The following is a 27,973-nucleotide window of genomic DNA, read 5'->3' as shown; positions in this document are numbered from 1 at the left end:
TTTGTAAGTTAACATTGCTTTTATTTACATATACAAATAATACAATGTACAGCTGAAACTTGTCAATAAAAATCTTATAATAGTTTTCTAAAATACACTACGTAATCACAACCCCTGTGTTTGACTGTACTAACTGCTTCATTGGCCAGTACCAATTTCCTATTTTGGTGTTTTCAAGGAGATCTTGAAAAGCGTCGCAGCCCTCGATGCTACTCAACACGCCGTACACGGCAAGGTCACCTAGGTTCGGTTGTTTGCCACCCAAGAATGGTGTGTTTTTCTTCTGAACAGCTTTCATCCAGTAGTTACACTCATCGTATAGTGACTGACGGACATCATCCTTTAGGTTGTGCCTGAAATGTTTCCAAAGAGTATTAACTTTAATATGTTATGAACTATCTACAACATATCCATGCCTAATAATTGAGGCCTATTTCACAACAATACATTTTACAAATAAGATTTCACAATTGCAAGGCTATGCGGAAAGTAAGGTTGCTCTTGTGGTGGAAGTTGGTACCACTGCTGTGTATGGGGGAGCCAGCAGAAAAAATCAGTTCCAATCATCAGTAGCTCATCAACTGGCATTGTAGTGAAGTCTGATTCTGTTTGCCTCCAAGTGCAAAGAGTGTACTGGCTCACTTCCCCCAAGAGCTCCTTGCAGCCTTATTTTCTGGATAACTTAATACTATTATAACTTGTACATTAAATCACACTTACTCTCTCAGATAAATAATTATAGATACCCGATGTGACAGTTAACTACAAAATTACTACTAGAGCAACAGTAACAGGAGTTACATTAAAATGTAGCTTGTTTATTTCGGCGTTTAGAATTTAAAGCAAATAATTTATAAATAATAAGTTCCATGAAAAGATAGACTTGTTGAAAGTCTTATCATATCGTCTTAGCCAGGTATGTTTTAGTAGGAGAGTTTACTCCTACACTGGCTGAGTATTATCTCCTCAACTGAGTATGCTGTAACACAGTGACAGCTGAAATCTGTGTCTCAAGAGACGCAACAACAGCTTCACTAGGCGGAGTATCTACTCCTTTGCCATCGCTAGGTTTCCCCACTATGCCTTAGCAGCCAACTGCGTGGTTACAAGACAGTTTTTGAAAGGAACAGTCTGAAAAAAGTTATTGGTTTATCTTAACATTTAGTCTTGACCAGATGGTTTAAAAAATTTGGGTATTGGTCATATATGAAGTGTTAGTCATCAAATATAAAAAGATAAGTAAAATATAAACCCACGACACCATCACCGCCACCCACCACCACTTTCTTTTTTTCTACAGTAATTTAACTGATAATCTATCACAATTATGAAATCTAGAGATTGTGAATACAATATTTACAATGTTAGAGACTTCCCTGTTTGTAACTGGTTATTACTTCAATATATAAAACCAATCACCTGTCATTGAAGTTGCAATATTTTGGTTTTTTTCTTATCATTATTGCTCCATTTTATCAAGATAACAAATCTCATAAAACGGACAAATGACTCTTATTGTTTCTTTGTATAATACAGATTCTTGATCACCTGAAAGATTCAAGAGATAAATCATCCTTAAATGAGCTTTTAGCTTCCCTTTGGTATACATAGGTTACCTCTCTCCGCCACTAGAATAACAAGTACGTCACAGTCTTCCATCGACCTAGTGTGCTCAAGTCTCGACCAAGATCTGGTAAAAGTGGATATAGTTGATGAACACCTGTCCGACCATACTGGTCAAATATGTACTATAAATGTACCATCGTTGAAAAGTACATCGACTGTCTCTACTCGACGCCAGTTCAACTGCAATACAATGTTCACCTTTAAAGAGACGATCACTTATCAGTCCTGGGGATGGAGTGCTTACGGAGGAGAATGCAGACATTGCTTACTCCAAATTCATCACTCTGATGGTTCTCCAATTTGGATTTTGCTTGTCCATACAAGACATATCGCAATAAATCTGTAAAACATAAAATAATTGCCTATGACAGAGAGGTGAGCGAAAAGAAGAACGCCTATATTGTAGCACGTGACAGATTTATTCTGAATGGAAGACTGGAAGACAAAGCAGATGCGGCTCATAAGAAAAAACTTTACGACCTCAAGCTTAGATCATTGAGGCAGTCAGCCAGCGAGAAATTCATCTCTGAATCTGCAAACAAGAATAAAGCCATCTGGACAATAATAGATGCTGAAAGAAAAACAATAAAAAAACTTAACTGACTCAATATCTTCACTAAAAATAGCCAATGGAACTACTTGCAATTTACACACCATTTCTGAACATTTAAACAACTACTTCATCAATGTCGCCGAAGAAACCCTGATAAAAAATAATCCCCCAAAAAAAGGTATACACCTATTGATAATACTTTTACTGTTGACGATCATCTCAGGGTCTTCGCTCCAACTACGATGAACGAAATCCGGACAATCATCAGAGCAACTAAATCATCTTCTTCAGCTGGTTGTGGATGATATGTCTTCAAGGCTCATGAAATCTTGTGGGGAGGAACTGCTGGTTCCTTTGACTGACGTAATAAATAAGTCTCTGGCACAAGGTGTGTTTCCATCTAAAATGAAGACCTCAAAAGTATATCCCCTCCATAAAAAAGGGCGAAAAAGATGAAATCAAGAATTACAGGCCTATCTCGTTGGTTTCCACCTTCTCAAAAGTCCTGGAGAGAGTTTTGTCTTAAGTAGACCTCAGAGCTCATCTTCAGCGGAACAACATGAACCTTGAAGGACAGCAATGGCTTCGTTCCGGCCGCTCGACAGCAACAGCTCTTGGAGATATCATTGAATGTATGATTAACGATTTGGATGCTGGGAAAAACAATTATTAGTACATCACTTGACTTAAGCAAGGCATTCGACTGCCTTGACCACAAGATGATTCTAGGCAAACTCGAACATCTTGAGTTGTCCGGAATAGCACACTCTTGGTTTTAAAAGCTACCTAAGCAGTCGAATGCAGCTTGTGGAGCTGAAAGGAACCGCCAATGGTATTTACAACTTTTGATCAGATCAAAGCCACTGAATGTTAAGAGAGGAGTCCCCCAGGGCTCGGTCTTGGGTCCAGTGCTGTTTGCCTTGTTCACAGCCGATCTTCCAAACCATGTCAGCCGATATAGCAAGGCCATCATGTTTGCCGATGACACCATGCTCCTGACTAGCGACAAGGCGGCAGAAGCACTGGAAGTGAACAACTTCATTGCTGTGAGCACAGCACAAGACTACTTGCATCAACAACGATCTGGTCTTCAATGAAGAAAAAACTACACAGTTGATTATGGGAAAGCTCAAAAATAAGGTCACTGGTCCCTACTAACATTCAAACCCTAACTTCAACAAAACACTTAGGTATAGTTCTTGATGATGAGCTGTCTTGGAACTACCATGTTGACTCTCTTTGCATGAAGCTGAGCTCTTCAATTTTCGCCTTGAAGCGTATTCGAGCCATCAGCACGGCTGAAGCAACAAGAACATGCTATCATGCCCTCTTCGAGTCTCACCTCAGATATGGTATAATATTCTGGGGTGGCGGCAAAGCAAGAAAACTTGAAACGAGTGCTGGTGCTCCAGAAACGAGATCTTCGATCCATGGCGGGTCTTTCAGCCAAGAGAGAAAGCTGCAGGAACTCCTTTCAAAGCCTTGGAATTTTAACTGCAGTCTCATTATACATCCTAGAGACAGTTGATTTCGCTCTAAAATCACCTCTTCCAAGAAACAGAAATTTTCACAACTACAACACAAGGCACAATAGCAACTTTAATCTTCCCATCCACAGAACTTCTATTTTCTCAAAGAAACCCTCTTACGCTGGAGCAAAACTGTACAATATGCTTCCACAGTCAATAAAAGAAGGCACACCCTCCACGTTGAAGAAGAGGCTCCGGCAATGGCTTGCAGACATCCCACTATACAGCATGGAGGAGTTCATCGCTCGCGTAAGACCTGACGTCAGCAGTGCTACTTGACACTACACTACAAAAAAATAAACAAATAAATTAATAATTATAAAAATTTTGACACCATTCTGTGCTTGAAGCTCATGAATAAAGTTATCTGTATCTGTATCTGTATCTGTATCTGTACAGAAGATAACTTCGCAAGAATCACGTGCAAGTTTTCACACTTATTTGTGTTCCAACAAGAGATAAAGGGGCACTGTAAACTAATCCAAGTCTATTTCAAGCATTAGTGTTCGTTTTCTTATTACGGCTTCATTGATAAATGTTTGATCAAATTGTGACATTTTTCAACTTTCTGAAAGAGCCAACTGGTAGTGATAAGATAAAGATAAAGAATAATGAATTATTGATGAAATAGTGTTTCGATCAGGACAACTTGTGTCTAATAAGTTGATGGGAAGGTTAAGTACTAAAGTAAATTCTTTTTATTCTCATTTAAGCAAAAAGTGGCGTGATTGTAATAGACATAGACCTACATTATGTGCTAAAAACAGATATGGAATTTGTCTGCCCTGAGGGGTTAATGGAGGAATCCAATGACAAAATAATGTGAACTTAAACCAGTTGGCATGTGTAGTGGCAGACACAAACTTGAGCCAGTGGATGATATTTACAACAATTAGTCTGGAAAAACTTTCTTTTTGCTGTGAAAATGAAGTTGAAAGATGAGGATAAAAAGGCACTGCAAAAATTGTTATTAGGTGACACTATACTCACCCAGACAAACAGTTTATACATGTATGTGAAAGAGAAGCAAACATTGATCTCTAATGACGTTTTATACAACACATAAGATTTGGTACTAATCATTAAATTGGGATGCAATAGATAAGAACTGTTAGAACATGTGTTAGTCATCAAATATAAAAAGATAAGTAAAATATAAACCCACGACACCATCACCGCCACCCACCACCACTTTCTTTTTTGCTACAGTAATTTAACTTTGCTACAGTTCTTATGGCCACAGCATATACATATAACAATTTACTTCAACTGGCCAAAGTACAATAGAAGATGACTCTTCAATATTTATAACAACAATAATGCTCATAAAGTTATTTGATCCAACTGACTCAGATGTTGTATGGGAAGACCCCCAAACTTCGCCTACAAAGTTCTGTTGTCCTGTCCAGTACATGATTTGCAAAGAAACTTCGAACGTAATTGAGAGAGAAATTAAACACAGAATATGAAATTAGGTATCTGACTTGAACTCGAGAACAGTCAGTGTGGATAACACATGACAATGATCAATGAGAAGATATGCAATGTTGTCTCACAGAACACTTCATCAATGCAACGTTATATCTGAAATGTTTATCAAAAGAAATAAACAATTTGGAAACAGTGGAAAAACTTCCCAATGTATAATACTACAAAAATATGTTGTTTCCACTATATGCGAAGATCCACTTTAGTGTCTCCTGCATGTTTCATACAACATGGATTTCAAAATGTGGTCTTCAACCATGCAGGAACAAAGACAGCTGAGAAAAAAAGAAAAGAAATGGTACAAGAAAATTTTCCAGCTATGTTAGGACTTTATGTTGATTGTGTAAAACAAGGAGTTGGTAACTTCAATGATGGCAATTCGGCTAGAAAATTTGTGACAACCCCAAAGTAACTGCAGAACTCTGACTGAAGTTGATGAAAGTTTAATTACCAGATTCACAGTGATATTGCAAGCCAATATCTTATGGCCAGCAGGTGAGCACACAAAAGTTTGCACAATATGCGAAAGAAACAGCTAAAATTGTTTGTTTAATTTTAAGGTTGGTACTACATGACACCAATCATACATAGTCTTAATACACAGAGCAAAAATTATAAAAAATGCTATAGTCCCATTGAATTTGTTCAGATGAGGCACGAGAAGCCTTAAACAAGCAATACAGGCCTCACAAGATTGACCATGTAACTTGAAAGGAGTATATATTACACAATCTTCTTATTTTATCAAATCCCTACATCACTCATATTTATTTATTTTATTTATTTATTATAAGCTTCACATAGGTTTATAATTTTCAGCATAGCTAAAGATAAACATATGAATTGTCTATGTTTCAAAATAACCTAAACTAAACCAATCAAGAAATAGTTACAAATTTGCATAGCTTAGTAAGCTTTGTCTAAAAATTCAATAATAAGTACTCGTAAAGAACTGTTATTCATTTAAGTGAGTGAATATCAACTGAATAGTATGCCCGGTTAATGAGGTAGCATTTTAAGGACGTTTTAAATGCATTTATGGTAATTTCCCTCTTTAGATTTGGAGTCAATTTATTATAAATTTTGAGAGCTGAATAATAAGGACCCTGCTCGAATAGTTTTAATCGGTGTATCAGGTATTGTATGGGTTGATTTCTGATGTTATAATGGTGCAATACCTGATTTTTTTGAAAAAAGTTGTTATTAGTTTTGAATAGTAATAGGGTTTCTAGAATATATATTATAGAGACGGTAAAGTGAGAATGTTATGGTTTTTAAAAAGTGGTTTGCAGGACTGTCTCTTTTTAAGTTTGAACATGATTCTAATGATATATTTCTAATATTTGAACATTTGTTTTGATAACACCGAATTTCCCCAAAATACCACCCCATACCTCAGATGCGAGTAAACATAACCATAGTAAACTGCTTTTACAGTGCCTAAACTAGCCACATGAGAGATAGTTCTCAATGCGAAACAGGCTGAATGTAACTTCTTTTTTATAAAGGCTGTGTGTTCTTTCCATGATACTGAATTATCCACAACTAAACCCAAAAATTTTCATGACAATGTTACATATTAGACCATAGTACAGCCATAAAGTAAGGGCAACAAGCCTATGGACTGATGGAGACGATCTGTGATGATCCAGAACAAAAAGAACTTGATGAAACAAACAGTCCCGTTGAATTGATGGAAGTAGAGTAAAATATATATCATACGAGTAATATTTTATTTTGTTTTTCCATACTATAAATATTAAATTATTAATTAGCACTCTAATCAATACATTTGTATTTCTCCCCTTGGTGTCTTATAGATTTAACAAGTTATGAAAGGAAAACATGGTATGTATTTATAGTTTAACTAAAATTATTGTAGCCTATTACTATAATTTCCAAACTTGAAAGATGCCTAAAAAGATTATTTTATTAGGCAGACTACTAAATTTGCTTATTAAATACGCACAAACAGATAGCATATTTATTGAATATGAACCATTGACATGATTTCTGAGATTTAATTTAATGTTGAAATCTGGTCAAGGTCATTGAGGTAGTGAAAATAATTAAATGTTCCCAAAACGAAGTTTATCAAATGACCTTTGTCCTACAAGTGGAACCAGTTGAACCCTTGCTGATAACTTGTGGTAAATTCAATATTTGAACATTTCAAAATAATTGCTTCCTGTATAAACCTTCCCTATCAAAAGAAGATATTCTAATATTCATATCATGCTTTTGCAAATTTTTCATGTGTTTCAAATCCTTATACCAGATAAAACCCCAAATAACAGTATGATGAAAAAGTTTTAATGTAATAAATATGTTATGAAACCTTTATATAAACTGGTTACAAAAATATGAACTTCTAATTATTTCAGCCAGCTCTATTTTAACGTAACAAAAAAAAAAAACAGACATTGATTCATCTACAAAGGAAATTTATCAATAGTGTTTGTACATCTGATACTTTCCAATATAAATCTGATTCTATAAAATAATATATAACACTACAATACTGTCAATATAGAATTCGTCATCATAAGTTATTTGTAAAGGATTTAGTGAACCATAAAGTTTTTATAAACTTTCCTTACACGACGATCACAAAGGTCTAATATCCCGTAAAAGAAAAGTGGTCCAGCTTTTCGGGTTTAAAATGTGTAACTCACAAACATAATTTATCTTTCTTATAACATTTGTTAATCTTTCCATTAAGTTTATTCAAATGTAGCAATGCTAATTACATTGGATTTTGAAAAAATTACGTTGTTTTCCAAATTAGGTTTTTATAAGTAATATTTTTGCTTTATATATTCATTAAAAAATATAACATAGGAAACATTTTTACTTTATATTGCATATATGTTTAGCATAATTTTCAGAGATTAAGAAAAATATATTGATTACAAATCAAAGTCAACTACAAATAATTTAACTCTGCATTTATGTTAAAAATTGAATAGAACTTGAAGTAACATCAGTGTGGCAATAAGCTGCCCCTTACAAAAAGAAGAACATCAGTGCTATTGTAAATAGGTATGCTAACATGTTAAGAGCTAACAAAATTGGCGTTCTAAGTACTTACAAACAATAACAGGATCCAGTTTCTAAAGAGAACTTAATTGTAAAAAATATATTTGACTTAAATTTGTATTAGTTTAACTCCAGCACACTACTTATCATGTTCTTTGTTTACTATTAATAACTTCATATTATGTATCGATCAACAGATAATATTATATTGTATTATAGTAATCACATAACATACTACATACCTTTTCTTTAATCTTTTTCCTATAATTAGCATAGCATATGCTCCAGCATAGACAATTAAATTTCTTTCCCAGCTTGAGAACAACCTATCCCATTCGCCAACCTGTAACATGGTGTAAAGGTTACTGTCAATATACGGTAAGTAAACAGTTCATTATATCTGCCTCGTGATAAACAAACAAGATCAAAATAATTTTTTAAAACATGTTTTCTTTAAAAGAGGTGATCTTCCTTATTTTGAAAGAACAAAATCGGTTTTGAAGTATATTAAGCCTTTGCGCTCGACACAGCTGACAATCATTCTTTTGCCAGCTCAGTCATATTTCGCAATTTGTTTGTCCCCTTAGGTCAGATATTGATCACAGATGGTCATTCATGATTTCTACATGTCTAGAACAGCTGGCCATTCAAAAACAATGTTTAATATTCTATGTTGTTGCTAGGGATATATAATAAAGAACCTGAGAGGACATTTCTTAAAATACACTCCTGAGCACAGAGTTAAAATCCTTAGGCCTCTGCAGGCCACTAAGAGTGTCCCTTACTGGTGACTGGTACACCTCAGGTAAAATTACAAGTAGTTGTCCTCAGCTCTGAGAGTCACGTGTAATGGCCAGCTGTGTTCAAAGTCTATGTTCGGTTAACTAGTATAACACAATATTTACTACCTTATAAGTTAAAAATTCTTTTGGTCAGTCTTTTCCTGTAAACGTATCAAGTAGTATGCTCAAGGTATGGTTTTACGTACATTAACCCTTTCAGGGCCAGGACCAAATATGAGATGTTGCAAAATTTTTTCACATATCATATCCGCTTGTGACTAGTCAAAAGTGCCAGGCTAAAACTGGCGATTTTGCAGTCTCTTAGATTAAAATTTATAACTTTTCATAAAAATTAGAGAATGACCTAAAAGTTGCACCAAATTACTCGTATAGATATATACTATCAACAAAAAAATATATAGATGTAGTTTTAAGTAATTTAAAATTTTAAAAAAAATAATGTTGTAATAGATTACATAAAAAAATTTATATTTTTTTGTAAATAACTAAAAAAGGAAAAATAATTTTAACGTGGGAAGCTATATTATTATATTGTACATTTAGAAAGGAACAACCATACAAAATTTTGTGTTATTTCTCTCATAAATAAATTTTTTATGACACATTTTGTATAAATACGCATTGTACTTCGCAACAAGTGATAAAGCAACTGACTCTTACACTGCAAGAAACTTAAAATAAATATTCACATTATGGATGTACCGGTAAACAGATGATTGTAGGATCCATAAACAGTTTCAATACAGTTAAAATTGCAACCACAAAATAAAATAATGAAGAAGAATCCAGCATACAATGGTACGATTACACTAAAGCATAAAGAATTAACAACAATAGATCGAGTCAGCTGATAATGTCACGTGACAATTACGAAATAAAAATGCATAGACCTCCAAAATAAAAATGATATTCATATTAATTATCTACAAATATACCAGGGAATAAAAAAACATAAAACTTTAATCATTTGACGTTGTATTTATTTAAGAAAACGACGAATATCAAGGCGACTATATATTGCCGCCTGGTGCTTTTCGCGTATGTCACCGACGGCAATATATTGCCGCCTGGCACTTTTCAGACGCGATCTATGGCGGCAATATATTGCCGCCTGGCCCGGAAAGGGTTAAGCGTAGTTTTCTTTGCAATATAAAAATACAATCGGTTTCAAGTAGGTCTCTATAATCAACAGATTATAAATTCATTTCCATATTTTGATGTTGGCTCGTATTTTGATAAACTGATAGGATATACTATTAGTGCAGTCATTGAAGCATTATTGCTCCAAATTTTTTTTACTGTGAACCGAATTGCATACAATTTTGGAATTAGGTTCATCTTACCCTTAACTTCAAAAGTGAAAATGATTTGAACTCCGCAACCACCCAGGGGGTGGTTGCCACCCCTTCTCGGGGGTGAATTTATTTTTTTTCAAAATAACCTCGGATATCGATAGAAGGGCCTAATTGTAAACAAAAAATCATCTATAACGTTTTTCGAAAATCCCAATACTTTTCAAGTTAATTGGCAATTGAAAATTCACAATTTTTTCACGTTTTTTATCGGTTTTTTCCAAATATCTCCAAAAATATACGTTTTATCGAAAATTTATAAAGAACATAATTGTAGCAGGTAAAACAATGAACCCATTTGATTTTTTATAAAGTACTCCTAAGTGCAATATTAAGCTAGATATAAAAAATCAAAGCAGTTTTTTTTATTTTGTCTGAAATTTAATCGATGTAGTCAATGCCATCTAGCGGCGGAGCAGATGCATTTTAGGCATTCTAATAAAAAAGACTTTTATAGTACCCGAAATAAAGCTTTAAAATGAGCACTATTAAAAGTCTTTTGCACGTAAAATAAGTGAGCTGTATTGCAAAATAAGAGGAGCATCTAATGTTTTTTTCTTTGAAATCAATGGGTTTCATAAGTGCCATTTCCACCGAAATTAAAATTAATCGTATTCCGCCTTGAATCAACTTTATTATGAAAAGTTTGATAGATTGTATCAGTTTGGCTGCTTCAGGACACATATTTTTTCAAAAAAGTCACAATTAAAAAAAATATTAAAATTTTTTTTAAAACCACCTTTTTTATAATATCTCAAAAATGATGACATATACGTATAAAAGTGTAGTGATGAAAAATGTAGGTATATGTCTGACAAACAATTTGGATTTTTTGATTTTTATTTCAAACAAAAATTGACGGAAATATGATTGTTTAAAGAGCGCGTGGCAGCGGAATCACAGCCTCTCCTAAGCCCTTTAACCCTTCACCGTTTGAGAAAAAGGTTCTTTTACTATATATTGCAATAACGGATGTGTGTAGCTCTTTTTAATTACCTTTACAATGGTTTTTTTATAAATTGTGATAGCATGAAAATTGAAATAGTTATGGTCAAAAAACTTATAATATTTTTTTTCTGCTTAGTAACTGAAAATTTCGGACTGTGAATATTTTGAGCAATGTTACTTTCACATTATAATCACAGTATAATAGAGATCCAAAACTATTGTAATGTGTGTGTGTATATATATATATATATATATATATACACATATATACATATATATATATATATATATATATATATACATATATATATATATATACATAATATATATATACATATATATATTAAACATATATATATATATATATATACATAATATGGCTCATATATTTTGGAAACATAGGCATGAATACATACCAACGTTCTTATATGTATATATAACACATTTGAGTGAATTTTATATAATTTGTAAATATTTTATTCAATAAATGGCAATTTTTTACTCTAAATTAAATTATTTTTTATATATGTAATCATATTTATATACTTACTGTTTTAATTTAAGGGGTAGTTTTAAAGGGTAGAAAAGCTTAAGAATATGATAATCATTTTGTGTGGAATAATATTTAAATCCTTTTCACTTTATCAAAACAATTGTTTAACAATTGTATATCAAGAGGTAGATTTCAAGGGTTGAAAGGGGGTTAAAATTTGATAATTATTATAGAGAATATAAAATATTACTTACTCTATACTTACATCTTTTTATGTCATACCAAAGTATTTTTTTGTGATTTCTTCAATTTAGGGGTTGTTTGCAAGGGTTTGTAAGATTGTCAAGGGGTTGAAAATAATTTTAATATGAGGTAATTGTGTTAGAAAACTCTTTAAAATTTCACCACTTACTATTAAACATGTTTTCTAGCGATAAAATGGCTCAATGTCGATTTTTTTCCATTAAGGGGTTGTTTACACCCCTTAAAAATAATAGGCGGAGTTCAGATCATTTTCACTTTTGAAGTTAAGGGTAAGATGAGCCTAATTCCAAAATTTCATGCAAATCGGTTCACAGTAAAAAAATTCGGAGGTAAGACCGTATTTTTCGCTTCAATGACTGCACTATATAGTAGCTACAGTACACTGACACTCGGATAAAAAGACAACTCTAAATTATATTTGCTATGGTATGTGCTGCTATGAAATATTAATTTAGTTCCTTACTTGGCTGAAAGATTACAGCACCTTTCAGACACACCTGTAGAGGGATTGCGTAATTAAGAGGGTTACAGGAAGTGGCCTGCTGAACTGGTCATTATTAATTACATGATCACAATTCTCCATTCTGACAAAGACAGCCTTCTGTGGATGTCTTGTAGTATTATAATACTAGCTAGTGTACGGTTTAACTTTTTCCTTAATTTCAATTACAATATAGGGTATCATTTTCTTACAGTTCTACAGTAATCATTTTAGATGTACAACTCATAACCTAACCTATACAAAAGTGTCAATAGGAATCTTGAGTTCAGCCATACTTGCCATCAGCTTCAGGCTGAACTCTCAACATTTGCATTGTATAAACCCTTCCCACCATAGCTATGTTATATGTCTTATCATTGGGTCTTTCTCTATCTTTGCTCTCAAGCTTAACTAACACAACTCTCAAATAATAGTGTCCAAAATATTTTAGGTCTGATACATGCAATACTTGAGAAAAATTAGGCTTTACTTAGACCAATATGAGAGTGACTAACATATTTTTAGTTCAAGAGAAATCATCCATATAAACGTATATTATAATTATACAAGATACTGTTTACACCTTGTTCGATATTACTCAATTATTGTTAACCTTGTTAAACATAAACAGTTTATTACCTCAGAAAACCAATGGAAAGCTTGAAATGCTTCTGCCCTGGTACGATAGACATTAGGTGAAAGTGTGTGGACCAAGACACTGTCTGCCCACTTTCTCCATTTTCTTTCCTCTCTAAAACAAAGGTACTTTGTAAAAATATGAGATTGTACAATAACACTGTAATCGCTAGCTTTTCTGAGAACAACATTTTTTACTGGCATAGAATAATTTAGAGACCCAATATCAGATGTGAATTTCTAGCATTTTAATACATTAATTCCTGTATATTAAGAATATTAATTTAAGATGTTTTCCTGATGTGATTAGCCTACTTTCAATATTCCAAGATCCCTATAAATAATGTGTTACGTAATCTGTTATACCTACAAGGTAGAACACAAGACGAAATGTCACAAAACAGCCTTGACTGAAGCTGCAGGCTAAATTTCAAGTATATTTTTAATAGTCTAAAAGCTTACTTATATATAATACCATTATAATATCTTAACCCTTACTCTACCGATATTCAGGTTATTGAACATCTGGCTTTTCTGTAATTAATAAAGCTCTTATGTTCAAACAAAAAGATTTCAGTATTAGAGTTGTTTAGGAACAAGGGATAACGTAATATTTACATGTGTTTAGATCTCGTATTAACCCATTGGCTTGCTATGAAGAGAGTAAAACTGCCAGTGAAAGTGGTATCACAAAAGTGCTGTGATGTGAAAGAATGCAATGAAACTGACCGTAATTGTACTTTTGTCTGCTAGATAGCAGCAGTGTGAACTCTTCCTAATCTTATTCATTGGCATAATTGTGTAGAACACAACTTTATCCTTTTTGTATTCAGCCGATATTATTTCTATGACTGCAATGGGGGGAGGGACTCATGGCTTTAGTCGGAGTTGTACGAAAAATGGCATTTTTGTGTAGCAGTGAAACCTATATATTGTTTGTGTATATCATTGTAAATAATAAAAATAATACTGTATCCCATCAAACATTTTTTAGATGAAATACCTTACTAACATATTTCACATGGGTCTATATAGTATGTATGTATATATAAGTATTCAAAAGTATTTCCTTTTTTGAATGAATTGAAAGCATTTAAAAGCTGTTTGGTGAATTTTCATAAATCTATGTTAGGTCCTATAGAACTCAACCATTGCAATGTGTAAAATAAGCCAAACCATGTAAAAATACTCGCTCTCTCCCCAATGCTAAAAAAATATATTGGTCAACAAGTTGGCAAAGCTCCCGCCATCTCTTAATAATGGCTGTGCATTTCAAGAATCAAGAACTTTATTTTCCATTAAGTAAACAAGTCACAATAGGCATCGTCAAGAAGTTATAAACAAAATTAAGGTGTCAAGTCCAACATATCACAGTTCATATACTCTTCTGCAGTATAAAATGCTTTCTTCTTAAGCCACTTAGCAATAGTACAACTAAATTTATTACAAGGAAGTGACCTGATGGACATCGGCAGTTTATTGTATAACAAGATTTGTTGATATTTAAAACTATCTAAACACTTATTAAGCCTAACATTAGGTTTAACAAGATCTTTCTTTTGTCTAGTATTGTTATCATGTATTGAATTTGCTTGATTAAAATTACTAATGTTTTTTCTTAACATAAATCAGGTTACAGCTAATGTAGATACATGCAAGAGTCATAATATTAGTTGTTGAAAAGTGTTTCTACATGAAGTCGACATGGCTTAGTCCGTTTATTATTCTAAGAGCCTTCTTCTGCCAAATAAAGGCTCTTTTTGCTGAACTAGAACCACCCCCAAAGACGTATACCATAGCTCAGATGTGCATGAAAAAGGCCAAAGTATATCATGACAAGAACATCCAGATTCACGCAATCCTTCAACTTTCTTAAAAGATCCTGAGTAACTCTGGACAGTTTTTTTACAGAGATGATTAACATGTTCGTCCCAACAGAGTTTGCTGTCTAAATAAATACCAAGCAATTTTACAGGTTTGAACAAGTCATAGTCTACATCCGATAAATGGTTCTTTAAAGTAAATATTATTTGTTCAGTCCTTAGTATCATTTATTAACAGATCATTAGCAAGAAACCATTGTTTTGCTTGTTTTAATGAATGTTTTAAGTTGAATTTTCACATCTAAAATATCCAAACCAAGTTAGTAATGGTTGTATCATCTGCATATAGAACAGAAAAAGATGAAACATTATAACTAAAATCATTAACAAAAATTAAAAAAAGAAAGGGTCCCAGTACTGAACCTTGTGGTACCCCTGCTGAAACATTTAAAAATTGAGAATCTTTTGTCTTGTATACAAACTGTTTGTTTTCTATCTGTAAGGTAACTACTCAACAATTGCAGCTCTTTGTCCAAAATTCCATAATATTTTAGCTTTTTTGACAATAAGCCATGTGAAACCGTATCAAACGCCTTACTTAAATCAATCATACTTGCTCCTACTACCAGTTTATTTTCAAAACCATTTGAGAACAAAGTTTTACTATTGCTTCTAACTGCATCACTAGTTGAATGGTTAGTCTAAACCCAAATTGATATGGTGTATAGCAAATTATTATTTTACAAAATATTCATAGAGTTGAGCTACAAGACATGACTCAATAATTTTACTTATAATGGGTACAATTGTAATGGGACGAATAATTGTCTGGATTTTTTTACATCTCCTTTCTTATGAATAGGTGTAATTTTAGATACTTTAAGACAATTTGGGTAAACTCCTTGAGATAAAATTAAATTAATTACATAGGTAAGTGGTACTACAAATTCATCAATAATATTTTTTTAAAACATAATTTGAAAGGCCATACACATCCTCACAACGGGAATTACTCATTTTATTTACAACAATTTAACAAAAGTTTCATCAATCAGTTTCCCATTGAAAACTGCTAGTTGGTTGTGGCTGAGGGGAGTTTGCTAAAAAACTTAAATTTCTATTATTGGTGAACTTAAATCTCTTAATAATGGCCGTGCATTTCTATTATTGGTAAACTTAAATCTCTTAATAATGGCCGTGCATTTCTATTATTGGTGAACTTAAATCTCTTAATAATGGCCGTGCATTTCTATTATTGGTGAACTTAAATCTCTTAATAATGGCTGTGCATTTCTATTATTGGTAAACTTAATCGTAATAGAACCAACTTAATAAAAATAACACTTTTACTTACTCTAATTCCTCTTTGTTTCTGTTCTTAGGGATTTCATCATTGAACATGATAAAATATCTGTTTACAACCTCGTCCTTCAGTTTTCCATCATCGTCATGATAAGATATGCTCGGGTAGCACCTGACTATCTCGGACAAGTTCCCTTGAGACTCTAGCAGATATGACGACAATGCCGAAATAATCATCGAACTGTCATTGAGTTGCTGCATCAAAATTAATTCCAATAATTAATAAAGCAAATTTGTAACTTTTAGAGATTCTACAACTGCTTAGGAAAAGTTAGGGATAAAAGCATGTAACGAGCTATTTTGAATTACCATGTATTAGAATACTTTCTTACACCCCAATGTGTTGAAATCCTCCAGAAATACCTTCTCTTTCTTTTTTCTTAGTGCTAAAAAAACTTACCTATTAAATCTAAATAAGTTGAATATTACATCTGAGTTATGAGTCTGAGTTAAATATTACCTCATGTGATGGTAAAAAATTTAAAAAGTTTACAATTTTAATGTGTGTTAAATATTTGTGGTACAGTAGAATTTAAAGACTTATAATTTTAGAGATAAAAATCTAAATTTAGTATTAAAGTATTTCAATTTATTAAAATCTACAAAATAAAGTAAAAATGTCCCTACTGCTTTTTTTGTTACGTACATTTTTAAGGCTGGATAAGTCACAAATCCTAACTGATGTCCATTATAAACACACATACATAGATGATTTCATCCAAGCTCCAAGCCAAACGAGCAAACCGATTTGAACTTGATATTTTAATGTTTATATCAAAAAGGCCATTAAGTTATTTAACTTTAGAAATATTGAGATTTTGGATCTTTTTCATCATTTTCTATGTTAATTTATTAAGTTACATTTAGCCAAAAAAACATCATATTGTTAATACATGATACTCCAAGCCATGATATTATCTCATGTTTTCTCAGTTTTTTCATTCTACATGGACTTTTTGTTTAAATATTAAAAACCAAATTTATTATGCTAAACTAAATTATTATAAATATACATTACTTTCTCTTCGAGTAAGTTGTGTCACACAACAAAATATTTTTTCACCACAAGGGTTTGTTGACTTATTTTTTATTTATAAAAGAATTGTGTTAAGAGGTATGGAGATGGAATTTGTGAACATCTACCAACCTTTTGCCCTTAACACCTGGTGCTCCATAATTTTAAACTTTTCTCCTATTCGAATGAATACTCTTTTTTTTTTTTTAGAGCAATTTTAGTTTACTTATAACAAGTTTTAACTTACAGACACAAAAATAAAATGTAAAATAATACATAATTTATTTCAAGTACCATATATCCAATAATTCAGAATTATTAAAAAAAGTAAAAAAGTTACTACAGATTTTTTTTATTACAGTATGCTTTTGATTACAAATGATACTGTCTCAGACCTGGTGGATTACTGCATATTTCTCCTCACTCCTTCCTTTAATGATCATGATTCTTGTTGTGATTAATATAAAAATGACAACAAACGACTTTAACAAAGTAGCTGATCAATTAAATGTATACACCATTACATTTACCTTGTTATACTATTTAAACTTTGAAATTTTAAAATTTCAATTCAGTTTTCAAACAAAAAAATTAACTTAAACACTTTGAGATTTGTATTTGATACTTGTAATGTTACAAAAATGTGCATTCTGGATGCATGTCCCTAATATTAGTTTCTCGCTTAAAATATGTTGGATATTGTTAACAAGTTAAGTGATATTCAATGAACTTATAATAATTTATTTCTGGTTGGATTGAAGGATTTTTATGTACAAATATCTTTTTGTTTGACTTTAATTTGTTTGTTCAAACAGAACGAATATGTGTAGTTTTTAGAAACATTTGAGTATTAAATATTTAGTTTGTTGTCATTTATTTGAAAAGTACGTTATGAAAAGTGTCTTAATAAATACTTTTAAAATTAAAAGTTATATGCCTAATTTCATACCTCTGTAATCAGTACAGTGCTAACTGACACTTACCTGATAGCCATCCTCGACTTTGGCTAAAAGTATTGGGACTTTCTTGTACTTGCTCCAACCCATTTGCTGCCTTAATACTGGGTTTACTTCAACCACATTATATGAAATTCCATAGTAGTTTAGAAATGCACGTACTTTGCAACAAAACGGACAGGTTGGATACTGAAATAACGTAAGTTGTAGGCCACTGGTATCATCTGCATTGTATATCTGGAAATAATGGAATTATTTGGTAATCTTTATAATTATAATTACAAGACAGGAGTACGCAACACCACAAGTCGCTGAGTTCACTGAGGTCATATGCAAAATGTCAAGTCTATATCAGACATAATATCTAGACATCATGCAGACAAGACAGATAAAAATGAAATTTTTACAATGCCTCGAGTGATAAGGTTCACAAACACTCAGCTTACTAGTTGTGGTATAAATATTGCACCTTGAAAATGTAACTCTCAATAACTTACTTACATTAAAACATAAAACCAATATTTAATACTTTTATTTTTTGTGAGGCCTTTCGATAGCAAGGCTATCTTCTTAAGACACATCACAAAATATTCTTCATGACTTTTGTGATGTGTCTGAAGAAGATAGCCTTGCTATCAAAAGGCCTCACAAAAAATAAAACTATTAAATATTGGTTTTATGTTTTAATGTAAGTAAGTTATCAGTAACCAATATAAGCTCCATCTACAACAACGTAACTCTCAATGATTGCAATGATTGTGTTTAAAATCAAATTTTAGTCCAGCAAATCTGTTTCTAGTATAGAAAGGCTAGATTCTGGGCTTTCATTTTGAAGTATAATCTGCTACCCAACTTTGTTAGCTAAGAATAAAAAAAATAATTTGTAATTTCTAATACTGCCACATTTCTTCTTGTTTGTTGTACTACAAATTTATTTGTATAGATATTGTAGTATGAATGTAAAGATATTGTTGTACAAATTAACAAATACTCTAGAAGACAAGAGCCAATCTCCATTATATAAGTAAACAAATTGATTTCTTAAAATTTATTTAGGAAGCTTGTTTTTGTGAAGGTTGAAGTGTGAGGGTATCAAAAAGGTGAAAAATATGAAACAACAAATTTTTCTCAGATCATTTTTCCTAGTTTGAAACACATAAAACTGACTGACACATAAATCAGTTGTACCACTTTCAGACACTAGATAAAGAGACAAAGTGGTCACTTTATGGTTTTTTAATGCAATTAGCTGAGCACTAGCAATTAGCACTAATTATCTGTCTGACAGCTGTTTTAAGTGTGTCAAGCTAAAAAAATGACGCAAGAAATTTTTATCATTCATATTTTTAACCCTTTTGATATCCTCCCATTTAAACCTCCAGTATAAGTAGGGCCGACAATTTGTTTCTTTATTTTGGTAAATTTTTCTAGGTACTGTATCGATTTCATGAAAAACACCATGTTGCTAAACCAAGAAGTCCCATAGAGCTCAGCAGATTTTATGAACAAAAGGCAGAAATGGAAAGAGGAAGGGGCAGATTCCTAGGGCCTGTCTCTTGTTGATTGCAAAGCAATTCAATTCAATTTGCTTATTTCCGTTAAATAACGATAGGCTTTGTCACATAAGTAAATTAAATGGTAGCTAGCATAATGTCATAATTAAAATAGTAGACATTTAACTTCAATGTAAATTTGATGTAAGCTAATTTGTTGTTTATCAAATGTGTTTTAATCTATATTTTTATATAGCAATCGATAAAATATAAAAATGAACAAACATGACAATTAATAAAATTAACAATAAACAAATGATAAAAAATAACAAAATATAAGAATAATTTAAGATATACAAATATTATACCTAAAATATTATGTCATCTAGTAAAAAACAATGTAGAATTCGTCAAAACTACAAAAACCTTTTTTTTAACCATTTCTTAAGAACTAATTTAAAACTATTTACAGACAAAGGCTTTTTATTCAAAAGTGACTTGTTAAAAAGCTTTATGCCAGTATGTATGGAACTTCTTTTCATCTTACCTAGACATACAAATTGTACATCAATAAGGTTTTTATTTCTGGTGTTGTATATATGTTTGTTACTTCCTGAATCAAATTCTATATAATGATCTTTAACATACATAATTGACTGTAACATGAACACACAGGGTAATGTTAGAATACTTAGATCAACAAAATGAGGTCTACATGATTCAATGTCCCTAATTCCTACAAAACATCTAATTGCCTTCTTTTACCATATAAAAACCTGTTGAGTCCTAGAGGAGTTCCCCCAAAGAGTTGTACTGTAATTTTTATGTCTAAGGTTTAATAAAAATGAAATAAAGGAACTTTTTTATTTGTATTAATAAATTATACTGGTACATTTTACCAGCTTCTTCTTATTGGAAACTAAATGCTTAATATATGATCAAACACTCTAAAAACAAAAATAAAAATTTGTCATTTATTGGATTGTTTTGAACGATCAAACAAGTATACGAGGTATGGCTATTAAATAACGGGACTGACGCTGCAGTGGAACGAGTGCGCATGCGCCAACCAACAATGACCACCAGCTGTGTAGTTTGAGACTTCCTCTTCAGAATGCAGTTAGTCTCGTTTCTGTAAACAACATCGTTGTGTCATAACCTTCATTTATGTAAGTGTTGTTATTTTGTTTTGCCGGAATGGTTAGCGTAATAATAGAACAACGAATTGTTATTAAATTTCATGTTAAACTTGGAAAAACCGCTACCGAAACCTATAATTTACTAAAAGAAGTGTATGTCAGTGAATGTTTATCGCGGACTCGTGTTTTTGAATGGTTTAAGCGTTTTCAAGATGGTCGACAAGACGTGGAAGATGATTCGCGGCCAGGTCGTCCTTCAACATCAAAAACGGAAGACAAAGTCGAAAAAGTTGCTAATTTGATTCAGTCTGACCGACGATTAAGCATTTGTGCAGTTGCTGAATCTGTAGGCAATGATAAAGAATGTGTACGGCAAATTTTACATGACAATTTGAACATGTGAAAAGTGTGTGCAAAAATGGTACCAAAAATTCTTACGATTAATCAACAAGCAGCTCGTAAAAATGTTTGTACTGACACTTTGAATGCCATTGAAAATGACCCAAATTTATTGGAAAGAATAATAACATGTGATGAATCATGGTTTTTTACTTATGATCCGGAAACAAAGCGCCAATCCATCCATTGGAAGATCTCAACTTCACCGAGAGCCAAAAAAGCAAGAATGAGCAAGTCAAAATTTAAAGCAATGATGATTGTTTTTTTCGACATTCGTGGGATTGTGTACCTCCACTGGGTTCCTGAAGGTCAAACAATAAATCAACGTTACTATCTTGAGGTACTTAATAAACTACGTGAGAGTAAGAAAAAAACGACCCGAAATGTGGAAGGACAAATCATAGATTTTGCACCAAGACAATGCGCCAGCTCATTCCGCGTTATCTGTCAAGCGGTTCCTGACCAAGTACAGCATCCCAGTGTTAGAACATCCACCTTACTCGCCAGACCTAGCACCATGCGACTTTTATCTTTTCCCTAAGGTGAAATCTGCATTGAAAGGTACGAGATTTGAATCCGTAGAAGCTGTTCAAGAAAAAGCGGCAAGACTCCTGAAAGAGTAACAGAAGATGACTTTCAGCATTGTTTCCAACAATGGAAAATTCGCATGGAGCATTGCAGGGATAGAGAAGGGGTGTATATTGAAGGTGGTAATAAGTAATTATTTTTAAAATGAAAATAAACCTTTTTACAATATCAGCCCCGTTATTTAATAGCCATACCTCATATTAAGCAATTATACTGGTAGCCAAGATACCAGACATAAACAATGGGTTGATTTAGTGGTAGGTTTGCTGACATTATGTATGAAGCCTCAATTACAATTAATTCACATATTAAAACATTCTCTTCATAATATATATATATATATATATATATATACTTATATATATATGTGATGATGAATGTACTACTGGTGAGTTGTCAAATCCAATCGATCCTACAGTTAAACTAACATCATCTTTTCCCTACTGAACGATAACCTGCTGACTTTCTGTAGACACCAACTCATGCAGCGAGTTAGAGATCATCATGAAAAACAGAAAGAAATATTCCACAATGTAATCAAAACAAATTAGCTCCATTACAATAAACTGTCAATATATTTTTAAATACATTTATACACCACTAGTCCATTTTTAAGTGTAAATTACTCAACAACATACAATAAACAAAACTTAAAACATTAATTTGTATGAAATGAATAATAATGATGGTTTCATTCTTAGAAACCATAATGTGCTGTTGCTCAGTTATGTTTTGCTTATCACACAGGCATAATGATAACAATAAATCTATCAACTCTAAAGATAAAGCCATAAATTTCTTGTATTATTCTACTTTCTACTGGTTTTGTTTTACATTCATTTATATTCTTCATGATATCACAATATGTATCTATTTAGGCTAGTACAGTGAAAGGAAAAATATGATTAATAGCTCGGTGACTAAAGAATCACAATCACACTATAGTATAGCTGTAAGTTTTACAGTCCATGTAGTTTACAAAAATAGGCCAACACATACACCAACAATAAATACACAAAAGACATAATTATTTACATTTCGCAACAAAAATTTAGTTTCATTTGTATTTAGTAAAAATTGAAAATACATCACATAAAATAAAATATCTAGCTTTAAGAATGTTACTTACAAGTCAAAATCACTTCATTTTGTATGTATTAACTACAACTACAAATACTACACAACACAAATACTTAATTAAACATGTGTTCTTATTGAGTAATGATGAATAAAAAATATTAACAATAAGGTAACAGTTCTGGATTGTACTGGTTGTCTTTAGCTCTTTAATAAAAAACTTACTTATTACATTCAGACTATTGTTAACACAAAGAAAAACAATATAATTACAAAAAATAATACTATTTGCCACCAACAAAGAAGCTGTGAAATTGGTCGATTTCCAACAATAAAATTTGTCACATTAACATTGCCGGACGTCAAAGAATAGAATGTAACGAAAGTCTTACCAACCAATCCACCAAATTTATAAGTTAAAGTCTCATAATATAAATGTACTCAGTTTGTTTACAAGTCATTTCCAACAATAAAATTTGTCACATTAACATTGCAGGAGGTCAAAGAATAGAATGTAACGAAAGTCTTACCAACCAATCCACCAAATGTTATAAGTTAAAGTCTCATAATATAAATGTACTCAGTTTGTTTACAAGTCATTTCCAACAATAAAATTTGTCACATTAACATTGCAGGAGGTCAAAGAATAGAATGTAATGGAAGTCTTACCAACCAACCCACCAAATGTTATAAGTTAAAGTCTAGTAATATAAATGTACTCAGTTTGTTTACAAGTCATTTCCAGATATCAATTTTCTCATTGCTATCATCCTCACTCATAATATTGGTGTAAAAATGTTTGCTAAAGCTCAGCTTATTCCTACTGAGTGACATACATCAAAAATTATGTAGCCTCAATATATAAAACCTCAATAACTGAAGCTTCATGCAAAATTTCAAGTGTGAGTTCGTTTCCGATATATCATGTGGACAGACAGACACAAACAAAATTTTTCAGCTCCTAGAGTGATAGTGAAATGAGATTGGATAGTGAAATAGTGAATATGTCTAAAACAAATAAGTAAAATAAATATAGTAACAAAAGAGCAAACAACTAGTGGTTCATCTTTCCCTCAACTTCTGACTAATATTACTGTATAATTCATATGGTGATAGGTATATTTTTAGATGTTTTAAACACACTTAATTAGTTAAAAAAAAAAAAAAAAAACTATTTGAAGACAGTAACTATAAATTTTTAAAATAATATAGATCTTTTAATTTTGTAAGCAATATGAAATAACACAAATTAAACACCATTGTAGAGGTTGCCTTAAAAATATAAATAAAAATTCTAAGGCTGTGCTCCGCAGTAAAAGGTGTCAAAGCTGGTACTACTTTAAGTGTACAAAATTTCCTAACAATGATTTTTGTGAAATGGGAAAAATGAAGATGAAATTGGTATGTAATAAGTGTACTGCAGATAAAACAAATAATTTTATTCAAGACAAAGAAACGAATATGAGTATGAAGGACTTAAATACACTGCTTGAACATCAACTTAAGAGTACAGAATTAGTACTAAAAACTTTAAATGAAGAAAAAAAGATATAAAAGAAATAAACTGAAGGATGAAAAAATCCACTTGGAACATTTACTCCTAAAGAAGGTGGTAGAGTGGAGAAAATAATTGATAAGTTCAAGGAGAGTTCAAAAACAGATGTGACAAAGAACTTTGTCAGTACAATGATAAGCCTACGTGCTAGTAACAATAGATTACTCTCTAAACCTAATTTTCCACCTCTTAAAATAATAATAAAAAAACACCAAAGAAACACATTACATATCAAAAAAGGTCTCAGAGCAATGGTTTCTTATCTGAAAACCCCTTTGCTTTCAATAGATGACAAGACACAAGATAATGTATGTGTTAATTTTGAAGAACAGGAAACTTCCCAAAACAAAGTATTATCTCTGGAAACAATCAGCGTTCTAAAACTAGGAGGACGCACTATACAGATTTGTGAAATGTACTGTACAGATGTGTGTAGATACTGAAGGCAAAATTTTGAATGAAAATGCTTACTAGTGATAATGAGTGGATCAAGCAATGTTTCACTTAAAAATCACAGGAGTTTATGTATAATATTGCATACAAAATAAAATAAATAAAAACTAAAATAAGTTGTAGTAATGGATGTACCCAATAAAAATATAACCTTGCCAGTTGGTCCTGTGTAAGTACTAAAATAAACAAAACATATTTGGCTCTAAAAGAATTTGTAAATAATTTTTAAATGTTTGTGTGGTTGAAGCAAGCACAACTACTCGACATTTGCATGCCCGACATGGCCAACATTCAATATTCGAGGGAAAGAATGGTTGGCAGGAATATCTCAGGAAAAACCGACAAGGATCATTGAAGGAAAAATTATTATCAGCTACAAGAAATAGAAAAGGACCCAAAACAGACCCTTGAGATCCCCAATTTGAATATATTGTAGGTCCAAGGTATCTTCTTTTTGAACAACCATTTGCTTTCTGTTTTGTAATTAAGTACGGTCTTAATAAGTTAAATTCTACATCTTTCACACCATAATAGTACAACTTATTAATTAATTATTTTTAATTATATTAATTATTTATTTATTAGTAAATCATGTAAAATACTGTCAAACGCCTTGGACAAGTAAATTAAAGCTGCAGATGACAGAACTTTATTCTCAAAATAATTTATAAAATCATCAACTATAATTTCAACAGCTTTTGCAGTTTTAAGTCAAGGTAAAAACCCAAATTGTTCCTTGCATAAATAATCGCTTTCCAAATAGAAACCTTGTAATTGTATTTTAATACAGTACTCTAATATTGTGCTAAAGGTTGGTGTTAGAGAAATTGGACGGTAATTTGAGAGAACTTTTTATCACCCTTATTCTTAAAGATTGGAATAACCTTTGAAATTTTTAAACAGTCAGGGAAAATGCCTTATCTTAACACTTTATTAAAAAGATAAGTAAGTGGTTCCGCTATTATATCTTTAATACTTTTATTTAAAAATCCATAGTGATTTTGCTATTTGACAAACTTAATTCAGTGACATATTTCAAAACATCTTTTACAGAAGTTAATTTCCAATGAAATTTATTATTCTGACCACTCCATCTGTTATCATAATTAATCATTAAATTCATAGCCCTATCATAGTTGTGCACACTATGAACTTTGTCCAAGTCAACTGCAACATTGACAAAGAAAGCATTAAAATCGTTAAAAGTTAATACAAGACCATTAAACTCAATTTTTGCCTCAGATTTAATAACTTTCCAAGATGCTTTGCATTTATTCTTAGAGTTTTTAACGTAATTTTCATTGGCTAATTGTTTATCTTCTTTGATTAAGGTTTCATATATTCTTTTTTTATGTTAGTATAATTTTTTGCTTTGGCCATATTTTATGTAACTTTGTTTTTCTTGCAATTGTCATAATAAAGTAAAACAAAATTTCTGAAATCCTTAAATTTTGGTGTAAACCATTTAATTTTTTATTTCCTAGAATTACTTGTTCTGATTATTTTTAAAACACAGCTTTCTTGAACAGCTGTTGTCCCTAAATAAATAAAATAATTAAAGGCTTCCTGTACTTTAGGAAAGTACTGAAGTACATTCCAGTCAATTTCTAAAAGCGATTGTCTAAATGTATTAATAGTATTTTGTGTTAAAGTCCTAACTTTTATACTTGAATTTTATGTTTTTTTGACAAGTTTATCTGTCAAACTAAACTTATAAAAACTAGCTAACACAGGAGCATGATCAGACAAATGTGGCTCCACTACTCTTAAATCTGCAGTTTTCCTTATTTGTATTACTTATAATATTGTCCAAGCAAGCTTCTTCTCTTGATAATATGCTAACTATGCATGTTTTCTCCTGGGTAGGAACGATAACCACTTTCAAGAAGTTATTGAAAGCATCCTCTCTAGAAAACCATACTTCTCTTCTGTACAAATGCAGAGATCTGCAAGTAGGTCAGCTGATATGCTACTTTTTAAACTTTGTTTCATGGTCCTCTACAAGCTTCCGACTGTGTGTTATTGTCTATAAAAGATAATACGTTTATTATATAAAGAAGTGTTTATAAAATTTAATTATTGTTCAAAATCAGTATCGGTTGGTTATGTTGATAGTTATAATTAAGTAATATTGGTTGTCAATATCGATATAAAAATCTGGTCCGCTTATCGTACTCTACCCGCATTTTCCTTTATAAAAAACAACAAATATTGTGAAATAGCTAAAGTAAACATTTACCTCTTTATTTGCCATTCATTCAAAAAAATGTTAAAAAGAGCATCAATTAGGCACTTGAATAAATCATAAACAAATATTTTCATACAAAACAATTACAAAATAATGTAAGAAATTACAATATTGACTACCTTACATTTTGCAATTTCTGTGTATTTTAAAAGGTAAAACATTTCTTACACGTTTTATAGTTTTCCGAAAGTTGTTTGAAACCGACTGACTTCCTTTTTTAAAAATTGTACGATTCATATATTTTCTCAGTCACAAATTTTAACATTTATATAGTAATAACAAAATCGTACTTACCTTTCTAGAAATACTAACATCTGGAAAATGTTCCAATAAAGTTGCAGTCGTACCTACACCTTCATTTGACACAGGAGTACTTGCAGTTTGAATTAAATAGAAAGAATAACCTCCTCCTAAAACGGCTCCAGCTCCAACACTAGCAACTGTTAAAAATAAGAGAGAAGGTGGTTTTGCTCTAATGGGATTTGTTGACAGGTTGGCTTTACAATAAATTGGTTCAGCAAACGCTCTTATTTGAAAACGTTTAGGGGAAAATAGTGAAACGACAATCCTTCTAGCAACACAAAATCCTGCCATCTTACATAATCCTAACCTAACACCATAATATTAAAAATAAGTAACCACCACAAACCAAT

The 27,973-nt window shown here is 31.7% G+C and overlaps 1 protein-coding gene across 1 annotated transcript; it reads right to left on the bottom strand.

The window, feature by feature from the left end:
- LOC124356831 (prostaglandin E synthase 2) lies at positions 1 to 27,973 on the bottom strand. The gene is made up of 6 exons (XM_046808070.1): positions 27,615 to 27,973; positions 18,396 to 18,605; positions 16,390 to 16,592; positions 13,216 to 13,327; positions 8,478 to 8,578; positions 1 to 353 (listed from the first exon to the last, which is right to left on the bottom strand). Exons 1-6 carry the CDS (start codon positions 27,912 to 27,914, stop codon positions 98 to 100), a joined length of 1,182 nt encoding a protein of 393 aa, XP_046664026.1. The 5' UTR covers positions 27,915 to 27,973; the 3' UTR covers positions 1 to 97.

The sequence above is a fragment of the Homalodisca vitripennis genome, chromosome 1 (assembly GCF_021130785.1).
Source record: "Homalodisca vitripennis isolate AUS2020 chromosome 1, UT_GWSS_2.1, whole genome shotgun sequence".
In the NCBI taxonomy this organism is placed as follows: domain Eukaryota; kingdom Metazoa; phylum Arthropoda; class Insecta; order Hemiptera; family Cicadellidae; genus Homalodisca; species Homalodisca vitripennis.
Note: the sequence above shows the minus strand (reverse complement) of the source record. Positions and strands in the feature narration are given on the sequence as shown.